At 41.3% G+C, this 9,687-nt stretch overlaps 1 protein-coding gene across 1 annotated transcript in view; it reads right to left on the bottom strand.

The window, feature by feature from the left end:
• IFNG (interferon, gamma) overlaps positions 1-2,425 on the bottom strand; it is a 3,581-nt gene extending 1,156 nt beyond the window's left edge. Inside the window, exons 1-2 of the mRNA XM_010132745.1 lie at positions 2,303-2,425; positions 318-386 (exon numbers count right to left, since the gene is read on the bottom strand). Of these exons, the coding sequence (XP_010131047.1) occupies positions 318-386; positions 2,303-2,425 (192 nt within the window). The remainder of the gene's footprint in view (positions 1-317; positions 387-2,302) is intronic.
• Positions 2,426-9,687: the final 7,262 nt, after the last annotated feature.

Raw genomic sequence — 9,687 nt, 5'->3', positions numbered from 1 at the left:
GCAGGAAAATGAACGAAGCTAAAATGCAGCATGCAGGGGTTCTCACTGCCGCTTGAAACAGGATGATAAAGAAGATGCTGCAACTCATCTTGTGATCTTGGCTGTGGCTCAGGATCGGTTCTTGGTGCAGTATAAAGCACCCTAATCCTTATGGGAAGCATTTTTATGGGGATTGTTGTCTCATTTTCAAGCTACTGAGGCAGCCTCTGCTACTTTCATTCTACCCTGTCTGGTTACTCTGGCCCTTGGAGCTGCCTCGTACCAGAAGTGCCCCGCAAAGCGCCTGAGATGCTTCGTCATATCTGGTTCTGACTCACCTCTGTCCAGTTTTTCAGTTTATCTGTAAAAATAGGTCCTCCGTCACCTACATCTGAAAGACTTGCGTTCTGCAATAAAGAACAAAGATGTCTATTACGCAAACAATACTTATCACAAGGCAAATTTGCATTCTCTGTCCAGTGAGCTATAAAAACCCGAGAGTCGTGATTTTTGCACCACTGGCCTACAGCTATTACAATGCTTTCACTTCTGTAAGCACCAAATCACACTGGATGACTGGCTAGTACCAGAAATGGCATTAGTCTGCTTTTCAATGTCTTCTCCTGCTGTAGCTCATCTGAATTGAGATATTTATCACCATCTATTTTACCAAACACTCCTTGAAGTTTTAGTATTGACAGCTGAAAATTAAAGTTCATAAGCATAGCAACTGGCTAGCAAATTGTCACATCTGATTTCGGTTTGTTTTCTGATAAGTTGAAGCCCACCAATATGTAGTCCATGACCTTGAATTCATCCAGTCTTAGTAAAATCTCATACGGAACATGAACAAATGAACTTTACTATAAAACTACGGTTTGTAGAACTGGAGAATAATCCAGTAGCTGACAGTCAGGTGTGCGGATATAGAAGGTTAGTGGGCTACTGAGAGGGACGAAGTTTAACCATTAGATGCTAGTCACATGGTGTGGTAGATTCCGGGAAACAAAGAGCAATAAAATTCTCCTACCAAGGAAAGGTAAACTGAATCATTTCCTCTTCTGTGTTTGTCTTTTTTTTTTCTTTTTGTATACAACAGTCACTATTTCCGTTTTTTGTCTGGTCAGTAATTGAAATGCAGTGAGTGCAAAGGGAAAACTCGCAGGCTGACAGAAATCTCATAGGCTGATTGGCTCTCCCTGCTGAGCACTTTGCCAAACATTGTTTTGCTGTTCTGAAAGGTGAGCAGCACCTGCCGTGACCTGGAGTTTTTAATGTCAATGCAAGAAGCCCACCATGGCTCAGGATCTCTCCAAACGAGTTATATATATATGTGTGTTAGTAGGAATCTCTCTGATCTATGCTAATGACAAATTTAACATACAATGACAATTTTACAGCCAGTTTCCTATCAATCTGTAAACAATGAAGTATCACACTATGTTTCTTTGAGTGATACGTCAGAACGATTCTTTGGCTACTATAATTCAACTTTCATATGCTCAAAATTCTGACAAAATCGGAGCTGAAAATAGAAGCAGACTCTTGTAGTTGTTTTCATGCATTTAAGGAAAAAATATATCAAGAATAAAAGCTGTTAATTAGAAGTGACTCAATTCTAGATCTGTTATCTCTATGACTAATCCCAGCTGAAGTCAACTGTGAACTACTTTAATGCCTCCTGGATGAAGACAGGTGAATGAACATTGTAGTTATCAAGTTATCAAAATTCTGAAAAGAAGTCATTCCCGTGCTGGATCATAGTCACTGATACGGAAGCAGAGTGGCTGGAGGATGTAAAGGAATAAGCAGTAGGAACTATCTTTGGGCAACACAATAATAATAATAATTAGCAGGTGTATTTGTTAAAGCAAAAGTTCTCTGTTTTGTTTATATTGCTAACTAATACTAAATCCTCACTAACATTACTAACCTAAAACTTAAAGAGTGTCAGTAAATTGCATCTGAATAGAATTGAATTAAGATTCATTCATCATAAATTGCATTAAGATTTCTTGTTATAAAACATTCCATGTAATCAAAGCCTGAGTAGATCTGGGAGAAGCTCTTGTGAAAGGAAGAGTGTTTCTGAAAGAATTGCAAAATACTACATTAAGCATGACTATTGAATCATGTTAGTGAACAAGGTCAGCAAAATCTAATAAATTGTCTGTATTCTTGTTTAATAAAAGACATAACCAAAAACTCTGTTCCATGATTTCCCTCTATTGGTACACACCGAGTATGTCAAGCAGTGCTCAAGTCCAGACTATATCTAAAGCTCAAGCAGAAGAAGGGAAAGGCAGTAGAAGACCATACTTACAAAGTCAGCTTTCAGTTGGTCTATATCATCTTGAAGTGTAGCAAGTTTAAAGCTATTTCCAAAATGTCCAAAATAAATCATGATGACAGACAGAACATAAAAGCTGTAAGTCTGGCAAGGCATTTTCTTGGTGATGGTTTGGTTAAAATGCTCAGATAAGTTCTGGGAGATGTCAGTTCTGAGAGCAGTGAGCTTCGACTTCTAATAGTTAGATCTTCTATTAGAAGAAAGTAGACGAATGAACTTCATCTGCCTGTGAGTGCTATTTATACCTGGTCTTGAATTTTTTTATTTCGTCATCACAGGCTGCGTATATTTAGACAAGATAGTGTTAGATAAGAACCCTTCGGTTTTGGCTAATCAAGGGAATCCCTCGAAAGCATCTTTCTTACAGCATGGTCCTGGAAAAATTTTCAGTGGTTCGTCAATGGGTGACATCTACGTGGCAGATTCTGAAGATTCTTTTACACGTGGTTGGGGAAAGGAGGAAATTATGATACTGATTGAGTATGCATTTTGGCTCAAGCATATACTTACTATCTGAAAAAAAAATTTTATTGTGTGGTTAAAGGGTCAGTATAACAGTTAACTCCTTTCAAGTATTCCTTTAAAGCAACCACTGAGATTGCCGTCATATTCTTCAGAGTCACTTAGAGATCTAATCATTCTCTCTACTGCTCTCCTTTTGTGAAACACTATTTGCATTCTTTCTGTGGTCTAAAGTGCATTGCTTCCACTTTCTCATTCCTCACCCCCGAATTCAAAACAGACTCAGAGAAAATGAGGGGCCAGCATGGATGCAGTTATACCTTATATTAAATGTGTTTATATGGTTGTCTACTATGGTTGCAAGAGCAGAGCATTTAGTACTCAAGACACTCATTTCTGCTTGGCAATAATTCAAGTTCCCCACCTGCCCATTCATTTGCGCTTATGTTTGTAGAATATGAAAACAGAAAGACACAGATGAAAAAATGCCTAGCTGAAGAAGACAGAATCATCTCCCAGTGTATACAGACCCCTGAAACAACTGTATTGAGGGTAGCTGGGGAGAAGGTTTCTGTAGAGGAGCTGAACTCTTATGGATATCATGGGGAAAGAGCCTACTGTGAAGAGTTTTATGAAGAAATCAGAGTAGTTCTAGGCTGTAGCATAAGAGTGCAGGGTAAGCAGGAGCCTGCAGGGGAAAGAAAGAAGGACCCCACAGGGAGAAAGAAAAGAGAGAGGATCAGGAAGAGAACACTTGTGGGCTCAATTCACACAGGTTGCAGTAGGGAATGTTTGTAGCTCATCAGAAACAGGTGAGAACTAAAGCCTTCCTCAACAGGTATCCCTTGCCCAGCACAGCCCCGGATGTTCTTTGGGTGTTCCTTGCAAGAAGCTGGCCCCTTCCCCAACAGCACCTCCTATCTCAGCAAATGGCCACTAATGCAATCAAATATTTTTCATCTGCAGCTTGAAAGAGGACCTCCATCTGTGCCTAGATCTAGCCTACTACTACCATTGCAAGCAAGGTATTGACGTTTTGTAGAGACCAAAACCAAATTTCACCAGCTGTCACAGACCCGAAAGCTTCATGCTATAACTCCCTGGAAAAAGCAGCAAGGAGAGATGGCACGCATCTCACAATAGGTGCAGTGCATCACAAAAATTAGGGCTGTAATCTGCTCAGGGTAGTAGCACTATGCAATTTTGATTTTAGTTTAGGAAATTAAAACTGGTTAAGCAATAACTTGATTGCTGAAAGAGGTGACATGGAGGTGAGGTGATAATGCTGTCCAAGAATGCTTCAAAGCACTGTAAAAAATGCTAAGTTATCATGCCTGTTCATGGCAGTGGGGTTGGAATAAATGATCTTCAAAGGTCCCTTCCAACTCAAACCATCCTGGTTCTATGACTCTACACTAGAAATTAGAATCATAGAATCATAAAACTATTTAAGTTGGAAAAGACCCTTAAAATCATCGAGTTCTACCATTAACCTAACACTACTAAGTCCACAACTAAACCATGTTCCTAAGCACAACATCTACACATCTTATAAACATCTGCTGAGATGGTGACAAAATGGCAGTTCCGCCAAGATTCAAAGTGGAATCACAAATATCAGCACATTGAACAAACCTACTGGTAAAGTTGAAAAGTGCATTTTTTTTTGCAAGGCAAGCACAGTCAAGTGGCATGTTGTGTTACAGTTAAATGTAGTTTTATACACTTTTACAAGGTGAGAGACGTGCTGAGGGACACCAACTGGCCATGAGCCTATAGAGCAATTCTTGGCAAAGTGTTAGAAGGGAGATGCCAAGTGGCAGAAAGAAAATGATTTCTGTTACATATGGCATTCTTTACATTGACAGATACAAATGGAAAAGAGACTGGGTCATCAAGCCAAACTTTTGCCATTACAGGTCCTAATTTGAGCAGTGCTTTTCTGTTGAGTTACTAGACTGTGTGCAAAGAAGAGCTGCAAGTAAGGAGTTTGGGAGAGAGTCTTTATTCAAGCAGGTCAGACTTCTTAGCATGTTAAGGACAAACCACAACAGAACTGAACACAACTGATTGCTGTAATTATCCACCCAGGCAGAAGATGTAATTCCAGGAGCTGAAAGATCCACTCAGTAGTACTGCCCTCCTCTGCAGAGAACTATTCATCCAGAGTGACTGCACTGTGTTAGACTGCCTTGACCTACCTGTCAGACACACATCTCCTCCACAGCAGGCTATACCTCCCAGGTGACCTCCCTTTGGTCTCCCATTACCACTAAACTTTAAAGAATAACAGGAGGATGAAATATCAGAAAGAAAAGGATTTTTTCAACTCATCTTTTTTAGATACTGGTTAAACTTTTGGGGGGGTATATGGCTAATTTTACCACTACACCTCCTCACCTTTCTGAGGAGGCCACTGTCAATCATCAAATTTTGCAGGGAAGAAAACTGAAGCACAACACAATGGGATGATGCATGATCATTCAGCATCTAGGCAAAGCAAATCTAGGAATGCAGACAGGGTCTCACAGTCCCATTGTGGTCCTGTGCCCACTAAACAGCACTACAAGTATTAACCATCAACTGAGGCAAGAAATTAAGCAAAGAGAAAAGAAGAAAACCATAACATCTGGAGCTGTCATGCTATCTTCTGTGTGCAGGTCTGTTTTCCAGGTACTCTCTCCTGCCTATGGATGCTAGTTTCATACCTTCTAATCATGTCCACATTCAAACTCTCGCACAAAGGGTTGAATAGTCTGTGGTAAATCATCAGCTGGTCAGAAATGTATTCTAATACAGAATTATAGATCCCATTTTCAAATCCTTTATATTTGAATAAATGGTACCATGTTAATGTTGACATGCTCATCTACTAATGTTCTCTTTTGTTGACATACACCATCACCTCTCTCTATGCTATTTTGAAACTAAGCAACAGCCTAGAGCGGATGGTCATACCATGAGGGCCCTTGAGTCTCCCAGGTGTCCTGTGCCACTCCCAGCCCTGTTCTGCTTCCCATCCCACCCTTAAGTGGTGAAACAGATCAACATTGTCCAGTGTACGGTTTGTTGTCCAAGAACCGTGGTCAGGTTGTGAGGAAGGCTGAGGTTCAGATGGCTCCTCTGCACTGCCTTTCCTCAGTATCAACATGGTTACAAACAAAATAGGGAGTATCCTGCAAGTATCTGCCCTTTACTAGACAGAGCCAAGGGCCTAAGAGCATCCAATTTTTTATCCGTGTTCCTTAGTAGGTATCTGTTGAATACACATTGGAGAGAACTGACAACTCAGCACTAACGCAAGCTCTTTGCCCAAGCATTAGTCCTAATCCAGCTGAAAGAAATGCCAGAATAGTATTGAAAAGGCTTGTGCTGCACGGCATTGTAGTGGTCCTTCTGTGGGGCTCCATAGTCACAGCTGGATTGTCATCTGTTCCAAACACAGTAGGAAATGAAACCAAGGCACTTTTTTTTTCACTTTGCTGCCAGGAAGACATCTGACTCTTCATGCAAAGCAGAGGTTTCACACCCTTCTGTTCCTATGACACTTTACACCAATTACCTGATGATGTCCTTGCAAAGTCATGTAAAATTTCACTCTGACCACTGATTAAAGGTTTTCCCCTTTCATTTTTTGTTTTGTGTGTACACCTTAATGTGCTGGCTGAGCGGTTAGTAAGGAACTGCCTTTACCAGCCCAGCAGATCTCTGCCAAACTTTCGTTTCTCTAAAACTCAGTGGGTTCCCCTGTTACCACTGCACAAGGAAAGCAGCTCAGAGTTGGAAAACCCTCTCTGAGTTGTCATTCCGAACTTACATCACACTTCAACCCTTAGCCTCCCTTTTCTACAAAGCAGCAGAAATTATTCCTTCGGTTCCTCCTCCACAATGCTGGGGGTGGGTAAGGGGTTTAAGTGATTAAAGTTTGCAAAATCATTGTACCACTGCTATGTAACTACTAAATAGTTATTCATGCTACCAGTATCTGCGGAGAAGATGTCTTCACAATCAAGCTTTGTGACATTGCAACTGACTCTTACAAACGCACTGTAAGATTAACATTTTTCCTTACCACAAAAAAAATAACCCTCCACTCTCCTACAGATATGGATATGTTCCATCAGTGCTACATATCATGGAGGATGTAGTTGTCTACTCCTTGTGACCCCCAGATCTCTGTGATTTAGAGAACATTTCCAATGGTCATTAGAGATAATATTGGTGCAAAATAGCTACTTTGTTTTATAAGAAAAAAATTGGGGGCAGGGGGATGTTCAGAAATTCTCAAAATCAACTGTTTTGATATTTTTCTAAACAAAATACTCTATCCTTCTCATTTCAAGCACTTTTTGGAAATTATATTATTTGAGAGAACTGGAAAACCAGTTTGTATCCTCTGAAATACAACACAAGGAAGACCATTGGGCCCCCATTACATATTCCTGTCATGCACGCAATAGGCAATAGGAAAATGTATATTATTGATCCCTCTTGCTACTCACAAAAATTTCTCACACACTTTTAGCTGCCAAGACTTCCAAAGAAAGGGAAAGAAGAGGAAAGTAATGCCTGGTCCTGTCAGATATGTAGAGACAGATGTCCAGATAGACAATGATCTAATGGGTACAACTTCAAGTTATTAAAGTATAAGTTCGAAATTAATAAAACCATGCACCTTGACTGATACAAGGCATCTGTTTCATACTTCCCTTCAGAATTTCAATTTGGTAATCCCATGGAGGGTGGAAAAATGTTTATAGGTTGGGAAAACCTTTCCCCTCAAAAGACTAATGATAAGTTTCTGAATTATAAGAGGAAATAACTGCGTCCTTACGGTCTGAGTACTCATTCACCCTTTAAGTAAGAGTTCAAGCTTTTGCTTTGCCCAGGAAGAAGAGGATAGCTGTGAATAGCTGTTCTGGGCTGGCCTTTCTCACACATTCTTGTGGACTTTTGGGACACTCCTAACTGTATGACTATCAGCTCTGTATTGTCTAGACCTTCCAGTAATAGCATAGTATGAATATTCAGGACTTGTGTTAAAATAATTTTATCGAGCATATAGAATGATAACAAATATTTTTCTCAGAACACCTGTCCCCATTAACAGCACTTAATGTCCCTGTTTATGAAAATAAGCATTATGCTGCCTCCCTTTCCTGTCCTTGAAAGACTATTGAACTGATGGATATGAGAAATTCCGAAACTGGAAAGAGGGACCTATTAACCTATTAACATAATTGCTGATTGTGCATGGACAGCAATATGTAGTGGAGACCAAAGCATCCTCCTTGTTTCTTGATATTTCAGGTTGGTACGAACTGATTTTCCAGATCTCCAAAAAACAGTCTGCTTATGTGAATGACACCTGTCTCAGAAGGGAAGAGGATCCTTGCCCAGGAGTAGTCAGGGCTCATTGATAGGGCTTTAAACTAGATTGGGGGGCGGGGAGGAGGGATAGAATCTGGCTTGCTGGGACTAAGCCTAAGAGCTGCACACCAGTGTTAATCAGGCGGTGTGTCAGTGAGCTACTTGGGTACATTGCACCAGTGAAGACTGAGGGCAATGTGTCTGGTGATAGGATAGCCACAATGGTCACTGATGTGCCACCAAAGAAAAGGTGATGAGATCACTAGCCCAGTTGAAGTGCTTCTACATCAATGCACGCATCATGGGCAATGAATAGGAAGAGCTGGAAGCCATTGTGCAAAAGGAAAACTATGATATAGTTGCCATCACAGGGACATGGTGGGATGAAGCGTACAACTGGAATGCTGCACTGGATGGCTACAAGCTCTTTAGAGGAATAGGCCAGGCAGGAGAGGAGGGGGAGTGGCACTGTATGTTAGGGAGGGTTTTGATTGTCCAGAGATCAACTATGGTGATGAAAGGGTAGAATGGTTATGGTTTAAAATCAGGGGAAAGACCAACAGGACAGACATCACAGTGGTAGTCTGCTATAGACCACCCACCCAGGAAGAAGATGTAGATGAAATATTCTAGAAACTGGGAGAAGTCTCACAATCACAGCCAATTGTTCTTGCGAGTGACTTCAATTTACCAGATGCCTGCTGGAAATTCAATTGCAGTGCGGAAACAGTCCAGGAGGTTCCTAGAGTGTGTGGAAGACAACTTCCTCACACAGCAGGTGAGGGAACCAACCAGGGAAGACTCCCTTCTGGACCTGTTGTCCACCAACAGAGAAGGACTTGTGGATGAAGTGAAGGTTGGAGGCTCTCTTGGACATAGTGATCATGAGATAACAGAGTTTTCAGTTCTAGAAGCAGTAAGCAGTTCTACTGATGTTGAACTGCCACCTTGGACTTCCAGGGGGCATACTTTAACATTTTTAGGAGACTGGTTGGCAGGGTCCCTTGGGAGGCAGTCCTGAAGAGCAAAGGGTCCAGGAAGCCTGGACAATTCTCAAGAGGGAAATCTTCAAAGTCCAGGAGCAGGCTGTCCCAGTGAGCTGTGAGGTGAGCTGGAGGGGCAGTAGACTGGCCTGGCTGAACAGAGAGCTCTGGCTGGAACTCGAGAAGAAAAGGAAGGTCTATGGCCTATGGAAGAAGGGGTAGGCCACTCATGAAAACTACAAGGATTTTGCGAGACTATGCAGGGACAAGATTAGAAAGGCAAAAGCCCAGCTAGGACTTAATCTGGCCACTGTCATAAAGGATAATGAAAAAAGTTTCTATAATTACATTAATAGCAAAAGGAGGGTTAAGGACACTCTCCATCCTTTGTTGGATACAATGGGAAAAATAGTGACCAAAGACGAAGAAAAGGCTGAGGTGCTGAATGCCTTCCTCGCCTCAGTCTTTAATGGTCAGACCAAGTCACTGGGTGCTTGGCCTTTAGAATCAGGTGGCAGAGATGGAGAGCATTATCAAGGTTCC

This window comes from Buceros rhinoceros, unplaced genomic scaffold, assembly GCF_000710305.1.
Source record: "Buceros rhinoceros silvestris isolate BGI_N320 unplaced genomic scaffold, ASM71030v1 scaffold2653, whole genome shotgun sequence".
In the NCBI taxonomy this organism is placed as follows: domain Eukaryota; kingdom Metazoa; phylum Chordata; class Aves; order Bucerotiformes; family Bucerotidae; genus Buceros; species Buceros rhinoceros.
This window is presented reverse-complemented; position numbering and strand designations above follow the sequence as displayed.